Genomic DNA, 21,559 nt, shown 5'->3' with positions numbered 1-21,559 from the left:
ATGACCATTTTGTGGTTAAGAATGCTTAAGATCTGGTCTTAGCAACTTCCGAGTATATCATACGGTCTGTTAGCTACAGCGGCCACACTGTACATTCGATTCTTAGAACCTCCCCCTCTAACAACTGCAAGTTGGTACCGCTAGACCAGCATCTCGGCATCTCTCAAGCCCAGGTCACAGAAACGACGAGTCAAAGGCAGTGGCCGATTCTGGGGTCGGGATGGGGACTGAGATTCTGCACTTCTAACAAGCTCCCAGGCGCTGCTGACATTTCTGCTCTTTAGAGTCTATTAAAATACTACACATTCAACACTTTGATGACAGCAAGTATCCTTTAATACAGTTAAATATAATTTTATATTTAAAACCATTGTGCTGGGAAAGGTGTGTAGGCTTCACAAAATTGCCAGGCGTCCACAGCAGGAAGAAAGGTCAAGAATGCCCTCAATCTGCTATGGTCTAGACAGGCTGCTCCACCAGCTGGCTCGCAGAGAGAAGGCCCCAGGAGTGGAGCGGCAGCTCTGTGGGGACATGGGGGGTGTGCAGGGCAGTCCCCAGTGGCCAAAGAGATGGACATGCATCACAGCCTAATCTACGCCCCCCTCTCCAGCCTCTGGAAAAAAAAAAATCAAAAGGAATATCATGGGCACATTCTACCCGGTTTTCCAGGCAAAGTGTTTCCACATTCAATTCATTGTTTACTAGAATAAGGAATGAAAAAACAAGCCTCAACTCGCTTCCGAGTAGTTTAACCCTGTTGTCGATGCCAAGTGAAGAAATACAAAACACAAACATTGGACGTCCATCTCCCCTCTGAGGCTAAATGCCAGAAGATCATCTGAAGGGCCAAACATTTGAAATTCAATGATTTTTTTTTTTTTTTCTCAGTCATGCCTATGCCATGTCGAAGTTCCTGGGCCAGGGACTGAACCCATACCACAGCAGTGACACCATCAGATCCTTAACCCACTGTGCCACAAGGGAACTCAACCATCATTCTTGGTGGAAAAAAAAGCTCCAACAAAGCAAAACATACACCCCCAAACCAACCTCAGAAGGCTTGGAATAAGAAAAATTGTTTTAACAGGATGAACAATCTCTACAAGAATCCTAAGGACTTGAACAACAAATGGTGGTTTAAAAAAAAAAAAAAAAAATCCAAGTATTCCATTAGAGTACAGATGACAGTCTGGATGGTTTACTTTCACTGCTGTCCTTTAACTCTGATCTGGAGCATCAAGACCAAGGCACTCCAATCAAGTTAAAAAAAAAAAAAAAAAGGAAATCTCATCATTTGCATGCAGTAGTCACCCAGACAACCCAAAAGAGTTGGCTTGAACTATCAGAATAAATAAGACAGCAAGGGGCCTGACAAGAACACAAAATTCATTTGAAAATAGTATTGCTCCTGTCAGCACTACCTGTTCCAGAGTTCCCACTGTGATTCAGAAGGTTAAGAACCTGATGAGTATCCATGAGGACACAGGTTCAATCCCTGGCCTTACTCAGTGGGTTAAGGATCTGGCATTGGAGTTCCCATCGTGGCGCAGTGGTTAACGAATCTGACTAGGAACCATGAGGTTTGGGTTCGATCCCTGGCCTTGCTCAGTGGGTTAAGGATCCGGCGTTGCCATGAGCTATAGTGTAGGTTTGCAGACGCGGCTTGGATTCTGCGTTGATGTGGCTGTGGTGTAGGCCGGTGGCTGCAGCTCCGATTAGATCCCTAGCCTGGGAACCTCCATATGCCACGGGAGCGGCCCAAGAAATGACAAAAAGACAAAATTATTAAAAAAAAAAAAAATCTGGCACTGCCATGAGCTGTGGTGGTGGTCGCAGATGCAGCTCAGATCGGGCATGGCTATGGCGAAGGCTGTCAGCTACAGCTCCAATTTGACCCCTAGCCTGGGAACTTCCATACCCTGTGGGTGCAGCCCTAAAAAAGACAAAAATAAACTAATTAATGTTGTGACTCCCCTATTTCCTAGGAAATTAAAATATTAACTTGTTAACATATTCAGAATTTGAACTGTAAGGTGAGGCATTAGGTAACCTGCACGAATGAGCCACTGACTGTCCTGGTACATGGGTCACTTTAACTGCTCCGCCTTCCACCTGGAATGCCACCTTTATCAGGCGCTGAATTTGCAGATCACAGGTCAGTTTCTGAATTCCCTTCTATTCCATACTTATTCTAGTTCTATCCATTTGAGCCACAGCTCTTTGGTGTTCTAATTTACATTTTTATTGAAGTATAACTGACCTGTAACACTGGTAGTTCCAGGTGCACAATATAGTGACTGGGTATTTCTATACATTAAAGACGAAAACGGCTCTCATCTAGCGATCACCTTGTCCAAGTTATTACAATATTATTGACTCAATTCCCCACGCTGTACGTTTCATCCTCGTGATTCATTTGTTTTGCAACAAAGGAGTTTGTACCTCTTAATCTCCCTCACCCCTTTCACTCACCTCCTCACTCCCCTCCTGGCTGGCAACCACTTGTTCTCCGTATCTGAGTCCACTGTTATGTTTGTTGCTTAGTGTAGATTCTAAATAAGTCATATGGCATTTGTCTTTGTGACTTCTTTCACTTAGTATAACATTCTCCATGTTGTCACAAATGGCTGAGTAATGTTATATAATTGTAATTTTATGGCTAACATTCCATTGTACACATATACCACATCTTTATCCATCCATCTATCCAAGGACACTTAGGCTGCTTCCTTATCTTGGGTATTCCAAATAATGTTGCAATGAACATAGGGGTACGATCTTAATTTTTTGTCTTTTTAGGGCCACACCTGCAGCACATGGAGGTTCCCAGGCTAGGGGTTGAATTGGAGCTGTAGCCACCGGCCTATACCATAGCCACAGCAACTCTGGATCTGAGCTGCATCTGTGACCTACACCACAGCTCACAGCAATGCTGGATCCTTAGTCCACTAAAGCGAGGCCAGGGATTGAACCTGAGACCTCATGGATGCCAGTCAGATTCATTTCTGCTGAGCCACCACGGGAACTCCTTAATTCAATTTCTGATAAAGCGAAACATCTAAGATTTTTTGGGCTACTTTTGTGCTTCCTCCTACTTTTGTGATTTTCCCCAGGCAGAAAGCCAGTGGGAAGGGGTTATGGAAGCAGAGGTGGTGAAAAGAACCCATCCCGCCCTTGGGAATTTTCAAACAATGTGATTTTGTCACCTTTTACCTGGATGACTAAAAACTTGAAAGTAAGAGCAATATATACTCAACATATCAAGGAGAAAATTGATGCTGTTGTTAAATCTTCTAACCAGAATTACCAATAGTATTTTTTTCTTAAGATTTTACATGGGCCGACAGAGGAGTGGATCAAGAAGATGTGGTACATATACACAATGGAAGATCACTCAGCCATTAAAAGACATATCAGCATTTTTAGCAACATGGATGGACCTAGAAATTATCATACTAAGTGAAGTCAGCCATACAATGAGACACCAACATCAAATGCTTTCACTGACACGTGGAATCTGAAAAAAGGACAGACTGAACTTTTTTGCAGAACAGATGCTGACTCACGGACATTGAAAAACTTATGGTCTCTGGAGGAGACAGTTTGGGGGTAGGGGGATGCGCTTGGGCTATGGAATGGAAATCCTGTGAAATTGGATTGTTATGATCGTTATATAACTACAGATATGAGAAATTCATTTGATTAATTAAAAAAAAGATTTTACATGGGAAAATAGGAATAAAGGGTTTTCTATCCTGCCCTTCCTCCCCATTCCTTACTATTTCCATAGTGCATTTAAAAATTTAGTTTTTGTTTCCATTCAGGACAAAGTGGCATTTAAGGTATATAAAGAAAACAAACCAGCGTAACTCTAGAATAAAGTTAGTACGAAGATCCAAGTTCAAACGTTGATTTTCCAAGACTTCTCCCATGTGACCATAACCGAGCTTTCTCATTTACTCTCCCTCAATATGCCCTTAGCAAAACTGCCTTCGAGGTGCACCGACGCCCTATTCTTAACCACTCCTGTATCCACCTGTCAAACTACCTCCACAACTCTCAAAGCGTAGCCTGCAAGTACCTGGGGGTCCCTCTTACTCTTCCGGTTGAGTTACAGTGATGGAGAAGCAATGGTGAGGGCAGGGCTGCTGGTGCCTCTACGTCATGGCCAGCCCTACCAGAAGCCCTGAGATTCCTCACCGCCACGCCCTCCCAAGAGAAGACAGAGCCAGTTTCCGTGAGGATTATCCCCGCGAGCAGTGAAGACCATCACCGTTGACCCTTGAACAAGATGGGTTCGAACTTCGTGGATGCATTTGTACAACGTTCTCTCTCTCCCCCCTCCCCCTCAGTGAAGGGACACGGTTGGGCAGGCAACTATAAGTTAGATGGGAGTCTACGACTACAAGGAGGGTCAGCACCCCTAATCCCCCACATGTTATTCAGGGCTCGGCTGTACTTAAGTCTCTCCCCCGAGTAAGCCTTTATAACGCCTGTTTAATATTCTGTGCAATGAAATGGGAGGCATGCATTAGGTGCTTCCACTGTAAAACCAAAATACACTGGTTGTCTTGAGAACAAGTACCTGTGGGACCGCTGCACTGCACACTAGGAGCTTTTTCTGTGCAGCACCATTCGAGATGAACGAACTGACCAACTACGGTTACTTTCAGGTTTGGTATCTGGCAGACATTTTCTCATATATGAACCTAGGGGATTCGTCATTTCAAGGAAAATTACCCACACCACTGCAATGATAAGATTTGGTGCTAAAATGAACCTTAGGATCTTGGAACTTATTCACTAACCACAGGCTTGTTATCTCCCTAGTTTGATTTTTCTGATGTGATTGGTAACATTAACAAAGTGATTATTTTCCTGGGGGACAATGAAATGGCTCAACATTTGGAACTGTGTACATTAGCTAGGAATGGCGTTTTCCAAATGACCAATGCATGACTCTCAAAAACTCAAGCCTGAGTAAGCCATGCAAAGTGGAAAACAGACCAATGTATTTAAATTTGACAATGTGAAAAGTTTATGGACATGACTGCAGATTCTTTAGAGCAACTCATCTTTATCATTTGTTGTGTTTCAGTATGGCATGAAAGGAATACAGTTATCTGGAAAAAACTGTCAAATGATTCCATTTCCATTTACATATTTAAGGCCAGATTTTCTTCGTCTACTTCGGCCAAAACATGGCAATGGACCTATACAGCAGAGAGGCAGGAGAAGCCACCTGACTATTCAACAAGACAGGGTTGCAAATGTGTACGCAGTGCTACTTGCTGCATTTTGTTTTGAAAAATACTTTATTTAAAAAAACAAAAACAAAAAAAACAAACAGTAAGCCAGTTACATATTACATTTTGGTTTTAACTTCTAATGCTGTAACCGAAGATAAAAACAAAAACTCCCTGAGGTTCTAGATTTGAAGAACCCAGGCAGCTGCCTCAGGGTCCAGAGAAGTAGCCTGGGTGTACATCTACCAGAGCAGTAACAGGTCTGCCCCACATTTGCCTCCCTGACTCCAAAAATCCCACCAAGCACAGGGCCTCGCTTTACTTTCTATAGCCCCCTCATGCTCTGTATCACTCCAATAAAACATTATTCCAGCCCCAGAGCAGCTCTCTAGGTCCTGGCACTGCTGACCTGAGAGGCCTGACAATTCTTTGCAGGGTTTTGGCAGCACTGTTGGCCTCCATCCACTAGATGGCAGTAGCCCTGCCCCAACTGAGAAGAACTCCTTTCTTCTCAGGACAGATTCACCCCCTGCAAAGCTGCCTATCAGTGCCACCTCACGGGGGGATCTTAGTTTGGGGCCAGCTGTCTTTGCTCAAATGGCTCTGAAGTCTGCATGCTATTACCGATGTCATCCTGGCAACCTTGTCTTTCAAGGCTTCACTGAGGCCTTTCATGATCCACACTTCCCAGCCAGCAAAGCTGACCCTTGGTTCTCTCATTTCCATAGCATAATGCCCATCTCCAGCAGAGACTAATCCAGAAAGCTGTCCTCTTGATAGCATTTCAGATGGGCATGTGGCTGCCCTTCCTGACACCATTTTCTAGCCCCGCTTCGTGCCTGATGCAGCCACAGGTACCTTCTGTTTATATCCCACTGGTCAGTGATGCTGCTTCTAGAGCATGACCCGAGGCAGGGATGCTGTGAGCCCTTCCTCCTGCTTCTGTTTCCCACTGGCTGAGAGCTTTGGAGGGCTAGAGCGGTTACCTTGGACCAGAAGGTGAAGCTGTATGTTAAGGATGATGGCTATTCTTCTTTTTTTCCTTTTTCAGCCACACCCACGGCATATGGAAGTTCCTAGCCCAGGCACTGAATCTGAGCTGCAGCGTCGACTTACTACTGCACCGGGCTGGGGATCGAACCAGTGGCAACCCAAGCTGCTGCAGCAGCTGGATTCTTAACCCAATGTGCCACAGTGGGAACCCCAAGGATGGTGGCTCTTCTACCAGCTGTGGACAATTTTCTTTTTAAATTGTGCTTGAAAACGATAAACCTGCTTATGTTTTAAGCCATTTAGTTTGGTCTCTGTGAGAGCAAAGGGATCAATTTCCTAACTCACACAGGCTAGTGTAGGGTCTACATTAGAGACCAAAGTAGCTACTTTTTAAAAAACTGTTAATATATATTGTGAGCTTCCTGTCATATATTTCTAACCAAGTAGCCACAGATAGTGGTTAGGCCAGTGGGCATGGCAACAGGCTGGATTTGGCCCGTGGGCCACGGGGTGCAGCCCCTGGTTCTAGATCATGCATCCCTTTGCTCCAGCACATCTGCTTCTCTGTAGTCTCAGCAGCTGGTTGCTCTGAAGGCACCTTTAGGAAGCAGCCTTTTTGCTCTTATCCAAGATGACTAGGGCCACAAGGCTTCTGTGCAGCCCTCCAGCTGCCAACCTCTCAGTTCTATCCCACCCCCATCTGTATTGCTCCTTCCAAGCCTCTGCAGCCCTACTGTTCCCTCCACCTGGAACCTGCCCTTCTCCTTGTCTGGTTATGCCACCATCTTTCATACCAGAAGAGGCTCCTCTTCCCAAAAGCCTGTCACAACCAGCCCAGATCAAGGGTCCCTGCTCCAGCACTTTCCCCCTAGCCTGCCAGTTACCTCCCCCCCACCTCGTTAGGTCACAGCTCCTCTCAGGAGACCATCTCTGTCCTGCTCATCACGCTATGCCCAGCACTTCATTCATATCCATTTCCTTGGGTCTTTTTTTTTTTTTAGCACTGAAGTTTTGAACAAATGAATGGGTACCTACCCGTGTGGATTCTTAGGTGGCGGTCCAAATCCTTCATGCCGTGGACAGTTTTGAAGTGGCAACCTAGAAACGAGAAATGGGAACCTACTGAATCTGAAATTCTGGCAAGACACATGCTGAGCACTGATGCGACAGGACACTTCGGCTCCCTCCCCCCACCCCCGCCCCCCCCCCCCCGCCGTGCTCCCGCGCTGTGACCACGACCACAGCAACGCCAGGAGTCAACAAGCGAGTCAACAGAGCTCACGTGACCACGGCCGGTACAGAGAGGGGGCTTCTTTACCTGGATAGCAGCAGTTGAATGTCTTCTCCCCAAGGGTCACTGTTTGTTCCTTTGACTCTGAGGGAAGAGCCACGACATGGGCTCTCTGGGCATCGCTGCTGTCAGTGGAGGGACAGGTTGGTTTTGGACTATCATTACCTAGGTCTGAGCCTGAAATTGACACAAAAAGAAGCATGACTTCCTTTGTCAAACAGGAGCACCATGGTGAGTCTGGTCATACACGGCAGGTCTGGGCTTATTTCACTCATACCCCCCCCCACCCCCCGCCTCCAGGAAGAAATTCAAAGCCATGTACATTTTGGTCATAACCAAGTCCTTCCTCTGTGCCAGTTTACAGCAAGTACAGGGGACAAAGGGGCATGGTAACATGATAGGAACACTATGGGCAAGATCCAGACTGCAAAACTGGGCCATGGCACGTCTCAAAGGGTGCGGGCAAGACCTGGCTCATGAAGTCCCTTTCAATCCATCACAGTATTTTCTATTTCATTTTATTTCTAGGGCTGCGCCTACCTCACCTGCAAGTTCCCAGGCCAGGGGTTGAATCAGAGCTGTTATCTGCCAGCCTACGTCACAGCCACGGCAACAGTAGATCCCAGCTGCGTCTGCGACCTACACCACAGCCCACGGCCGTGCCAGATGACTTAACCCACTGAGCAGGGCCAGGATCGAACCCACATCCTCATGGATACTAGTCGGGTTCGTTAGTGCTGCGCCCAAACGGGAACCCCACAGACCAGTACTTGTACAAAATAACTGGGAAGAATAAAGGAAGACAGTCCAGTCCAAACGTTGCTATGAGAGATGACAGAAAGCTGGATCGAACTCTTTTCAAGGGCTCACTGTTTCTGAACTTAACTGTCTCCATTCAGCAACAGGTCCCAGGCCACACTTCAAGTGCCACCGGTCCCCAGGACAAAAATGCCATTGCTTCACATTGACCGATGGGTGGAAAAGCCAGAGACTCAAGACTTGACATGTCGGTCTGCACCATCAGGGCCTTTTTGGATCCTGATTCCAATATATTGTCAAAGTTGTCTAAGACCTTGGGAAGCACAAAGTTTGACATGGGATTTTTTTTTTTTCCCCAAGGCATGATGAAATTAATGTTTTTAATAGCATTCTAGTAGTTTAGGAATGGCTACTTGTGAGCTGCCAATGCCTGAAGTGCTTCAAAATAACCCAGAGCAGGGGAATGGCTGTCAAGAAATAAGACTGGCCACACGGAGCTCGTTGTTGAAACTGAGCATCTGGAATGGGAAGTTCACTGTCTCCCGTTAGCAAGGCCGAAGCCCATGAAAGTGCTGTTTTTGTGGGTCAACATGATCAGATAATTTTCTGTCACCAAGACTAGACTCTCCTAAAAGACTGCACAGATTTCCTTCCAAGTGGATTTCAGACCAGGGTAAAAAGAAGTACTGTCAATATCTTGGGTCCTAAAAGAAAAATATATTAACTAGTTTACGAATTGCAGCCCAAGGTCAGGGACTTTTGGCCTCAGGCTTAGAAGGTGTGTTTTCCCTGAGAGGTTTGTCAAGGTCAACCTTCTTACCACGAGAAGCTATCAAACACTTATCTGTAAAAAGAACTCACTGCCCTGCCTCAGTTAAAAGGCAGGAGCAATTGTAAATTCTGGATACCGTGCCCAGTCACTGCTATTATGGGGTTCCAGTTAAAGGCCGTGTGGCTGGGGTGCTTAAATCCCTTTCACAGGGTCTGGACAAGTGACCTCGTCCTGTTGACTCTCAACTGGGGGTCATTTTGCAATGCCTGAAGGTATTTTCTCTTGGGGGGCTGTGCCCACGGCACATGGAAGTTCCTGGGCCAGGGATCCAACCTGCGCCACAGCAGTGACCCGAGCTGCTGCAGTGACAAGGCAGGACCCTTAACCCGCTGTGCCACAACAGAACACCAGCCTGAGGGTTTTTTTTTCTTCTTTTTAGGTCCAAACCTGTGGCATATGGACGCCTGCAGCCTATGGAAGTTCCCAGTCTAGGGGTTGAATCAGAGCTGCAGCTGCGGCCTTTGCCACGGCCACGTGGGACCTGAGCTGCGTCTGTGACCTACACCACAGCTCACAGCCACGCCGGATCCCTAACCCACTGCATGAGGCCGGAGACTGAACCCACATCCTCATGGATACTAGTCAGATTCGTTTCTGCTGCGCTGCAACAGGGGCTCCTGGAGGCTCATTCTGATCGTCATGACCACGTGCACACGTTTGTGATTGTGGCCTCCAGTGGGTAGAGGCCGGGGATGTCGCTGAACATCCTACAGTACATGGGCCAGCCCTCCACCTCCACCAGAAGCCCCCGAATTGCAGGTTAAGGGTAGTTTCCAAAGCCTCATCCCAGACTGAAGTGGGGGTAGGCATGGTTAAGGGTGGCCCCCAGGAACTTGCCTTTTTTTTGTCTTTTTGCCATTTCTAGGGCCGCTCCTGTGGCATAGGGAGGTTCCCAGGCTAGGGGTCTAATCAGAGCTGTAGCTGCCGGCCTACAACAGAGCCACAGCAACGCAGGATCCGAGCCGCACCTGCAACCTACACCACAGCTCATGGCCACGGTGGATCCTTAACCCACTGAGCAAGGCCAGGGATCGAACCTGCAACCTCATGGTTCCTAGTCGGATTCGTTAACCACTGAGCCGTGACGGGAACTCCGGAACTTGTAGTTTTAAAGCACACCAAGTGATACCCTTATGCTACTCTAAGCCTCTACTCACAGGGTAGTCCCCAGAATCCTAACATCGGCATAGCCTGAAAGCTGGTAAGAAGCGCAGGCCCTCAGGTCCCAGACCTACAGAATCCATCTGCACTTTAACGAGATCCCCAGGTGATTCCTGTGGGCATTCAAATGGGAGAAGTACAACTTCCAGCCCTGGCTGCTCCAACACCTGTGCATCACAGTCGCCTGGAGGGCTTGTTAAGGTACAAGTGGCTTGGGCTCCACCTCTGGAGTTCCCGATTCAGGAGGTCTGGAGAAGAGCGGGCAATTTTTCATTTCTGACAAGTTCCCAGCTGAGGCTGCTGGTCTGGGGACCACACTTTGAAAAAGTCTGTTCTGTGAGAAGAGAAACCAGCTCAGAGGAGCTGCAGCTGAAGGCTAGACATTTCCAGCTGATTAGAAGCCACACTTGCCAGATCTGAGGTCCATCACTAGGCCCCTCTGAGGAAGACACACACAAAACCTTGCATTGCTTAGCAATTCACCTGTTCAAAAAAGAAAGCCCTTGAACTCCTGAGGGTGTTTAATCCCACACAGACTTAGACTTCAGCTTTTCGGCATTCCTTGGCAAGAGGCCATAAAGCACAGTGTTTAAGAAAACTGACTGGGATGCCAGCTGCAAAGTTTCAAATTCCAACCCTATCCTTCATTAGCTGTGTGACCCTGGGTAAGTTACTTGACTTCTCTGTTCCTCAATTTCCTCATCTGTAAAATAGAGATTATGGCCCCTATCTCACAGGTTTCGGCGAAGATTAAATTCTTTTATATATGTGTAAGAACCTTATACAGAGGTCGGCACAGTACAAGTGTTACTGGTTTTATTCACTCACGTATACACACGTAAGCCACCAGATTCTCAGGGAGACGGAAACACTGGGCAATGCAAATTTGAAGACAGGCAGAAGGCAGACTGATGGGTCAACTATCAGAAAGTTGCCCCAGGCTACACAGGGTCACCCAGGCAGAATATGGCAGAGGCACATGGGGCCTCAAAGGTGACTCCCTCCCCCTTAAAGCATGCAGGAAAGCAAAGATCAGAAGCCCAGTTTCCAGAGAAAGGTACAGCTGGAGCAGAGAGACCCTTCCAGTTGGAAAGGGGGTGAGGGGAGTGGCCACATTTGATAAAACGCAGTTTAACAAAACACAGTGGCCATTTTGACCCTTTGAGAAACTGCTGGTGTTTCTTTGATAAGGTTGTTTTCCTGCGCCTCTTTTATTTTTTTCACTGGTGATCAAAGTCTACCAACTGACCCGCTCCACTGTATTTCCTCCAAAAGCTATGCGAGTTACAAAGCCATCTACAAATGAAGAGCGGCCCAGTCTCAAACTCAAGAGGGCAGGGCTCTAACTCATCACAGCAGACCTAAAACGTGTGGAGGGGGAGTATCAGTTGTAAGGCTGCTTTTCTCCTTGGTGGCTGATGTTGAGGTGCCCTGGCACCCCCAGGGCTGCACAACACCAACACCTCCCCAAACCCGCCCCCCCACCCCAAGGTTCCCAGAGGTGCCCTCCAAGGGCTGTTTGCAGGAATAAAAAGTAGGCCATGGCACTTGCTCTACTAAACAGTCTGTGCTTATTCAGGAAGTTGTCTTTTTAAATCACTTCCCCCCCCCCAAATTCAACATCCTGCTAGCTCCCCACTTCTTTTAGAGAGGATCCAGCAGGAGCCCAGCCCCCACCCCATAAAGACCCTCTGATTAAACCTGCCTGTCCCCATTCTAGGTGTTGAGCAGAAAGGCACTTATAATATTTTGGTTATAGGAGTTCCACCCAGCCAAACTTTAAATACAGACCATTAGTTTGTGGGTGATTTGGTTAAGCTTCTTCTCTCCTCTCCACCACCACCTTGGGAGCCTGTGGTCATCAAAGTCCCCTAGATAGACCTGTGCTGCTGGAGGTTGGATCCTTCCCAAAAAAGAGATCCTTGCTCTCTTCCTGACCCAGGAAAATTCAGGCAGGAGAAGAAAAAGTTCTGCTGAACTTCTCCCCCACCCTACCCTCCCCCCGCCCCCCACTAGCTAAGCAAAAGGTAGCAGAAACCAAGGCGGGAGGGATGGTGGAGGAGACTGACCGTCCAGTAGGAACCTACTTGGTCTTATCAGAGGGCAAGATAATCAGAAGGGGAAGCGCCTTAGAAATGCAGATTCCCAGACTCCACCCTACCCTGGAGATTCCACTTGGGGAGGGGGTGGGGGGGGGGAGTGGGAGCCCGAGGGTAAGACTGAGAAATTTATCGAGTTCCCAAAGCTCCTACCAGGTGAGAAATAGTGCCCTAGGGGCTTAGGGTAGTCTCTCTCCTGCAGCTCCGACCCCCTCGAGCCACACACAGCCTGGGACAGAGGCAATGGCCTGCTCACTCCCTGCCCCCCACTGTGGCTCCTCGTAGGAGCCCGGACCGCCACCCCGCCCCAGGCTCCAGCCTCGCTGACGCCCTAGGCCCCAACACGGGCTGTTCCTTCTACCTAGAATGCTTTTCCTTCCACCGCCCCTGGACAACTCCCTCCCCTCTTTCCCCCATCCCCTTTTCCGGCCATTAGTTTTCCCCAGCGCTCACCCCTAACACACTTTACGCTCCACTGCTTTATCTCCTGTGCCATCGTTCTCGTCCCCACTGGGCCAGAAGCTCCAGGAGAGGCGGAATTTTGTTCTCCTTGTTCGTTGCTGTGTCCCTCTCCAGCACATAGCCCCGGGTCTCGGCAGAAGCTCAGACATGTTTTCTACAGCCTCCCTCCAATCCCCCAAAAAGATGCCTACGGCGCGGGTCTCAGGACGCCCACCTTCCAGGCGCACAGCCCCAGCCCAGGGCCAAGGAGGTTGGGGACCTGGGCGCCAGCGCACCCGGAAGACAGCCTCCGACGGGGTCTGAGAGCATCCTTCCAACGTGTTCGGGAGATGAACCGTCATTTAAAAGCGTTGGGGGGGAGCGGTTACAGGAATCCACGCGGAGAGCCACGTAATTTACCCGAAGAGGGGGAATTTACAAAGGGGGCGCGGGGGCAGCGAGGTCCAAGCCCCGAAACCCGAGCTGGAAGCTTCACCCATCCTTCCACGGCCGTTGGCCGGGGTCTCTCACCCGCGCGGGTCGGAGGAACGTCCGAGAAACTTCCTCCCGACCCCGGGTCGGGCGTCCGCAGCGCTACTCACCCAGCTCCCCCACCACCTCCCGGGCCGCCTCGGCGAACTCCTGGCTCCCAGGCTGAGGCTCCTCGGAGCTGAGATGCTGAGGCTTGGCCTGCTTGCGCCGCGACATGGCGTGAGGATCGGGGCTCGGACGAGTCCCGACGAGTGGCCAGCCTCACACAGCCAGTTCCCGGAGTTCGGAAATTACCCCCCCTCGGTCGGAGCGCGCATGTCTCGGCAATTCTGCTCATCAGCCGAGCGGGGCGATTTATCAAGAGCCCTGACGGCTGATTGGCCCGGAGCCAAGACCTCGGGACTCCGGGGGAAGCGCCGTCCGCACCCGGGCAGCCCGCACCACCTGGAGGCTCGTTAGAAATGCAGACTCTCGGGCTCCACCCCAGACCCGCTGAATCAGAATCTGCATTTTAACAAGCTCCCCAGGTGATTCGCATGCACATTAAAGTTTGAGAAACCGTGTCTGCATTTTAACGAGATCCCCAGGTGATTCGCTTGCCCATTAAAATTTTAGAAGCACAGCTCTCCTCCAACTTTAATGTGCGCACGAATCACTGGGGATCTCGTTAAAATGCAGATTCTGACTCAGTGGGTCTGGAGCGGGGCCTGAGCTTCTGTATTTCTAACGAGCTCCCAGGTGATGCCGAGGCGGTGCTGCTGCACAGGCCGCGCTTTTAGATTCTGATTTAATTGGTCTGCACTGAAACCTGGGCATTGGTATATATTTTTTAAAAAGCTCCCCAGGTTATTCTGATGTGCTGCCAAGGTTGAGAAGCGCGACCTCCCCTCGCGGCTGCATATTTGAATTGAGAATTTAAATGAGGCTAGAGTGTCTCCAACTGCAGGGTGAACCACTGGTCTTGGAAGAGCTGGTTAAAAATGCAGGTTCCGAAAGTTTTGGCTTCAGGCGGCGGGGCCCATGAATCAGTATTTCCATGCATCTCTCCCCTCCCCCACGCCTGGAGACTGTTGGCGCCCGGGGTCTGAGACCACACAGAGGAAGCCTGGGGCCAAGAGGGGCGCGGGCCCTGCCCAGCAGGTGACTGAGGCGTGGTCCTCTGGGGGTTGAGCTAATTGGCGTTCGTGCTCAGACTGGCTGGGCCCTTGATGAGACCCGAGGGGGACCCCTCCCTGCACCAGGTAAACGATATCCAACTGGGAGCATGAAAGCCACCAACATGCTCCAGGTGTTTACTTTCTTCAAATTGGGGAGTTACTTAAGGCGGGGCAGTGCCCCGAGCTTGCCTGAACCTGAGAATCACGTGGGGGCCTTGCTTCAAAAAGACCCAGGCTCCGCGCTCAATCCGTGGGGGCGGGGCCTGGGAATCCGTATTTGTAACCGCGCCGAGAGTGAGTTTTTCTGCTGTGGCTTGCTCCGGCCTTGTGGGGTTTCCGCAGCTGCCTGTATTTCGCCTTCTGAGAGGTTACCGCTGACAAACCCTAGGGGACTGCCTGCGAGAAGAGTATTTTTATAGTTCTCAAAAACTGAGCTGTTTTCCTTAAACTTCCCGTTGATTTCCAAGTTGTGAATTGATTGCACGGATGTTTGTGTAATATCAGGTGAAGTTGGTCAAAGTTAGATTTTCGAGACAATTTTTTTTTTTTTTTTTTAAAGGGCCGCACCCGGGCCATGTGGAAGTCCCCAAACTAGGGGTCGAATGGGAGCTGCAGCTGCCAGGCTACACCAGCGCCACGGAGGATGGCGCCTATGATCTACACCGCCATAGCTGATGGCAAAGCCAGATTCTTAACCCAACGAGAGAGGCCAGGTATCAAACCTGCACCCTCAGGGATTCTAGTTGGGGTCGTAGCTGCTGAGCCACAACGGGAACTCCTGGGACAAATTTTTTAGAATATGTGTATAGTTACACATATACATAAAGCTGTTTCAAAACATACATGTGTGCTTGTGTTTACTGGGTGTCATTTTGGAATGTCTCAGAAGGATACTGGATCATTCCGGGACAGTGGGTGTCTCTGGGGAAGTTGAAAGAAGAAAACGCACCTACCAAGGAAGCTGGGAGACATCTGAGACCCCTTTTCACTACAGTGTTTGCACTTCCTGGGGATAGAGTGGATTTCTTCAGCGCAGCTGCACACAATTGGATTAATCAGTCTTTGACAGATGACCCATTGTCATCACTGATCCATCATTGACCTGTATTGGTTTGGTTCCTTGGCTTATTACGATATAATTAATACCAGGGAACTCAGTGCCCCAAGCTAGGACCTTAACCATACCCTGCATTACTCATACGTCCCCCTTCATGCCCTTCCCCCAGTTTCATAGCCATCGATCGACCCAAACTCTTCATTCTTCATTCCTTTGCTTTTTCTTTTTAGCAAGATTTTTTTTTTTGCACCTACATGTAGTCCTTAAATATTTGTTAATTTTTAAAGAACTTCATAAAAGGATATGTAATCTTGTAGGAATGGCTCCTACCCCCATTTATTATATGGCTAAGATCAACCGAATTGTCACTGTTGTTCAACCGTTTTGACTGTAATTTTCCATGGTGTGAGAATACCACAGTTTGTTCATCTGTCCTCCTGTTGATGGGCACTTGGGTTCTTGCCCAGGCTTTGCCACATGAATAGTGCAGCTATGTTCTTTCCAAAAAGTGTCAGTTTTGAAAATGAATGTATACATTTGTTGGATTGTAAGTGACTAAGAAATAATGCCACAGTGGACGCATCAACTACCCTTCCTCCAGCAAAGGAAGAGGTACCAGGGAGCTATATCCTCCTTTCCCACACAGTATTATCAGATGTCTTAATGTTTGCCAATCAAACTGATATATAATATTTCACCATAGTTTTGATTTGCATTTTCCCTGCATGTATTATTTCAACAAAAAACGACATGGGAACTAGCCTGGTTTCTACAACTATAACAACAGCAACTGATTAGAATTTGTTTCCTTTTTTGAAAGCATTGTTTTACTATCTTATAATAACATCCATTCAAAGTTACCACCCTAAATTATGTTTATTGCCATGTTTGGTTTGCATGGCTTGATTTCAAGGGTCATCATTGAAAAACTGAAGAGAAAAAAACCTTCAGAGGATACATAGATCTAAAGGAAAAAGTATCACTGGCTATGCTTCATAAGTCATGGTTTTCCCTTTTTTATCCCATTCACCAGTTATACAAATTGTTCCTTTTTTTTTTTTTTTGAAATCCAGCTCATAAATTTTCATCTTCCCTGATAATCAATCTAGGGCTTCTACAACTTAAACTGAAGGGGAGGCATCGTTTGAAATCCGTAACAAGCGGATTTCAAACCCAATGAATCTCTTTATTTGGAAGATGTTTACACAAATTAGGAAATTCTGTTTCTAAGTTTAAACGTGAAAATAGAGGTTTTTGCAGGTGAAAACTTTTCATTATTTTCAGCAACAACATCACTTAACAAGGGAATCGTGGCCAAACATGCATTTCAAAATATTCCACTAGATGTTTCTCTTGGAGTTATTTTCTCATTTTTTATATATATCACATTTATCCTGATTTTTTTTTTTGCTATTTCTTTGGGCCGCTCCCGCGGCATATGGAGGTTCCCAGGCTAGGGGTCCAATCGGAGCTGTAGCCACCGGCCTACGCCAGAGCCACAGCAACGCGGGATCCAAGCCTCGTCTGCAACCTACACCACAGCTCACGGCAATGCCGGATCCTTAACCCACTGAGCAAGGGCAGGGACCGAATCCTCAACCTCATGGTTCCTAGTCGGATTCGTTAACCACTGCGCCACGACGGGAACTCCCTGATTTTTTTTTTTTTAATGGTTGTTAGGGAGTTCTCTATCTTCACAGAGAATGTCAATAAATTTTCAACCCTGTCACTTTGTAAAAGAAGAACCGAGTATATTTGTAATTTTGATAACAAATATTTTTGCCAAGAGATAAAGTTTATCTCTGAATTACACAGAAGATTCTCCTGGTCACTCTGCATCTCCTTACAAAGCATTACAGAGATTCCAGAGCCAGTAAAATGTAATTACTAAGCACGTGGACTGGGGCCAACCTGGGTGAGAGTCCTGGCTCTGTCACCATGTGACCTTGGGAAAGCTACCCTGTGCCCCAGTTTTCTCATCAATAAGATGGGGATGCTGATACAGGCAGGTGGTCATGAGGATAAATGAATCCAGATATGTAAAGGTCATTGGAACAAGGTCAACTAGAGAGGCAGCGCTCTCTAAATGTGAAGTTATTTATAATAATAGGGTAAGAGTTGTAGTCATCTGTAATAACAGCTAACACTCATCAAGAATTGCTGGTTCCAATGAACTTGGCACAGATATTGTTTTATGTGGAAATAAACTGGAAGCAAACAAGCTTCTGCTGCCAGCTCTTCGGAGTTGCAGATTTCTCATGCCTCCATACCAGTTTTTTTCTCTCTCTCTCTCTCTATATATATATATATATTTAATTTTTAATTAATTAGCTTATATTTTTGCTGCACCACCAGCATATGGAAGTTCCTGGGCCAGGAATCGAACTGGCACCACCGCCACACCAGGTTCTCTCTTTCTCTCTATATATATATATTTAATTTTTAATTAACTTTTTCTTGCTGCACCACCAGCACACGGAAGTTTCTGGGCCAGGAATCAAACTGATACCACCTCCATATCAGGTTCTCTCTCTCTCTTTCTATATATATATATATATATATATTTAATTTTTAATTAACTTTTTTTTTTTTTGGTGCACCAACAGCACATGGAAGTTCCAGGACCATGAAACGAACTGGTGCCACAGCAGTGACCCGAGCCACAGCCTTGACAATGCTGGATCCATAACCCACTGAGCCACCAGGGAACTCCTCTCTCTATATATTAAATGAGTAATAATATTCATTATATATTAATATGGGTCAGTAATTACTTTCTTTTTTAAGAGAAATAGTTAAAAATATAATCATCTGATTGTCCTGGGCCACCTCTGGGTGTGAGCATTTTGCTGGGGTCATGTTCTCCTAAGCCACCTCACTTGACTTCTGGCACAGCCACTAGTATTTTCCATTGCGGATATAGGAGTGAATGAAGAAATGTTTATCCAGGTAAAAATGATGCCCAGATGGTGTGTAGAGCTAGACAAGAGCAAATCTCATGTCTTCATCTGCCAAGAATTCATTTATTTGTTCATCTGGTGATAATTTGAGCCTAGACTCTTGCCTGGCTCTGGTCCAGATGCTGGGTATAGAGGGACAGGCAAGACAAACAAAGATCCAGCAAGGCAATCAGGAAGTAACCAGGGAACGTGTGTGCAGGTCATTTCAGCGTGGGATGGGTGCGGCGATCAGGATGAAATGGAGTGGTGTGGTCGGAGTTCCCGTCGTCGTGCAGTGGAAACGAATCTGACTAGGAACCACGAGGTTGCGGGTTCGATCCCTCACCTCGCTCAGTGGGTTAAGGATCCAGCATTGCTGGAGCTGTGGTGTAGACCATCAGCTGTAGCTCCGATTGGACCCCTAGCCTGGGAACCTCCATAGGCCGCGGGTTCGGCCATAAAAGGCAAAAAAAAAAAAAAAAGATGGAGTGGTGAAGAGTGGGCGTGGAGGTGGACCTGAGTTTGGCTAGAAGTGCCCCTTGAGCTAAAACCTGAATGTAATAGGCAGCCCGGGGCAGGACGAAGGCGAGGGATTCCAGGGTAAAGGAAACTGTAAGAGCAAAGGCTATCCGATCAACTTTGGTGTGTGTGAGGCAAAGTAAGGAGATTCAGTGACTGGCTGGCTGGTTCCCAGAGAAGAAAAATATGGCTTGTAAGAACTTGAAAAAAAAAAAAAAAAAGTCCCAGCTCACTTATTATGAAAGAAATGCAAGTTAAAAATACACAGAAATACAGTTTTACATCCTGCCTGAAGAGAAAAGATTAAATACATGCCCACACACCTTAGGAAAGGAGAGCATAAGCTGTGACCCAGCTCCTCCTCCCCACTGCACTTCTCAGAGCGCCTGGGTGTCACTGGGGACCCTGTTAATGTGCAGATTCTGACTCCAGTGCTTCTCAAGTTTAATGTGCAGAAGAGTGACCTAGGGACTGTGTTCAATGCAGATTCTGGGCAACAAATGTATAAGCCTTCAGCCTCCCTAATTATAAAGGAATGGATATTAACCATAAATCCCCTTTGTTTTCATCTATCAGACCAATAAAAATAGAGAACGCTGAAAACATCTACTGTTGGTAAGAGTGCAGGGAGATTAGTCTTCTAAAGCATCGCTGATGGGCGTGTGAACGTTTACAGCCGCTTTGGAGGGTAATTTGGCAATCCGTCTTTAGCTGGGCCTTGCCAATCATCTATCACTCCTGCTGTCCATCTCCTCCTCTCCAGAGAAATGCTTGTACATACGCATGCACACGGGGGCAGGTCCAAGAATACTTGTTGCAATACTGTCATCATAGCAAAAAACTTGCCAAAAAACCTAAATGCCCAACAATAGGGAATGGTTAGATTCAAGGGCAGTTTAGCCACACCATGAATACCAGGCAGCAAATAAAAGTAATCAGTCAGCTTTATGGTTATAGGCGTGGCTTGAGCTCCAGATACACCGCATGGAAGAGGAAAAGCAAGTTCTACAATCATATAGGCACACAGTCAATTCCAAAGTGAAAAATGAGAATCCAGAGGAAAAAAGTTCTGGCTGGATGCACACTGGCTATGATGTAAGCCAGGTGGGGGTGGGGCAGTAGATTGGGAGAGGAGGGATTGGAGAACCTACATTTTAGTGAATTTTGGGGGGTTGCACCTGTGGCATATGGAGGTTCCTGGGCCAAGGATCGCCCCCACGTCACAGCAGTGACATCACCAAACCCCCATCTGCTAGGCCACCATCGAACCCCAATCCTTAGTAACATTTTTTAAAAATAGGGAGTGTATTCAGTTTCTACTTTACAGTTAAAAAGTAGCAATTAGGGAGCTCCCGTCGTGGCACAGTGGTTAACGAATCTGACTAGGAACCATGAGTTTGCGGGTTCGATCCCTGGCCTTGCTCAGCGGGTTAAGGATCCGGCGTTGCCTGAGCTGTGGTGTAGGTTGCAGATGCAGCTTGGATCCCGTGTTGCTGTGGCTCTGGTGTAGGTCAGCGCCTATAGCTCCGATTAGCCCCCTAGCCTGGGAACTTCCATATGCCGAAGGAGCAGCCCTAGAAAAGGCAAAAAGACAAAAAGACAAAAAAAAAAAAAGAGGCCCTTCATACCTTCCCAACCATCAACGTCTCCTTCCTCCTTCCGCCTTCTTCCAGGATCTCTAATTTTGTGTAATAATTGTTTTAAGAGAGTTTTATCACCTAAATATGTTGCTTAGTGTTGCCATTTGTATGACACTTGCTCCTCTAAGCCCGAGGGATTCATCACGTTGCCGCAGGCAGCTATAGTTCATTTATTGTCACCTTGTGAATCTATCACACCTCATCTACACCTTCACTGCCAATGGGTGGTCTCCAACCTGTAGTTATGAGCAATGCAGCTCTGAACATTCTTGCACAGTTTTCTTGATTCACACGTTGTTTTTCTATGCCCAGAATCTGCATTTTAACAAGATCTCCTGGTGATTCTCATCACAGCAAGTTCGAGAAATGCAGTGTAGGAGCAAATGCTGAATCAGAGCATATGCTTATGTGCAGATTTCCTAGGAAATGCCAGGCTGTATTCCAACATATTCCCGTCAGCATATATGACTTCTTATTTATTTATTATTTATTTATTATTATTATTTTGTCTTTTTAGGGCTGCACCCACAGCATATGGAGGTTCCCAGGCTGGGGTCCAATCAGAGCTGTTGCTGCCAGCCAACACCACAGCCACAGCAATGCCAGATCTGAGCCTCATCTGTGACCTACACCACAGCTCACAGCAACACTGGATCCTTAACCCACTGAGCGAGGCCAGGAATCGAACCTGTAACCTCATGGTTCCTAGCTGGATTCATTTCCTTTGAGCCACAACAAGAACTCGCTGACTTTTTAAATTAAATTGAAAAAAGAAATTAGTTTAAAAGTTACTAGGGTACAGTCTTAGTTGAAAACGGAAATAACCCTGATTCAAATCCTCAGTTCTTTGTCTTTTTCCCTTTCTGCTTACCCGTTCCAGACCCTCTCCTTCATGGACTAGAATTTGAAATGATGGACTACTGGACGATCCTG

At 47.2% G+C, this 21,559-nt stretch overlaps 1 protein-coding gene across 3 annotated transcripts in view; it reads right to left on the bottom strand.

Annotated features, from left to right (window-relative positions):
* Positions 1–21,559, bottom strand: part of ZFP64 (ZFP64 zinc finger protein) — an 88,662-nt gene that overhangs the window by 8,463 nt on the left and 58,640 nt on the right. For 2 of the 3 annotated variants that reach the window (XM_047770847.1, XM_047770844.1), the window contains 2 exons: positions 7,558–7,707; positions 7,275–7,337 (listed from right to left, as the gene is read on the bottom strand). In XM_047770847.1, coding sequence (XP_047626803.1) covers positions 7,275–7,337; positions 7,558–7,707 — 213 coding nt within the window. Of the gene's footprint in view, positions 1–7,274; positions 7,338–7,557; positions 7,708–13,424; positions 13,684–21,559 lie in introns of those variants that run through there. The other variant, XM_047770849.1, reaches the window with a different exon arrangement.

This window comes from Phacochoerus africanus, chromosome 3 (genome assembly GCF_016906955.1).
Source record: "Phacochoerus africanus isolate WHEZ1 chromosome 3, ROS_Pafr_v1, whole genome shotgun sequence".
In the NCBI taxonomy this organism is placed as follows: domain Eukaryota; kingdom Metazoa; phylum Chordata; class Mammalia; order Artiodactyla; family Suidae; genus Phacochoerus; species Phacochoerus africanus.
Note: the sequence above shows the minus strand (reverse complement) of the source record. Positions and strands in the feature narration are given on the sequence as shown.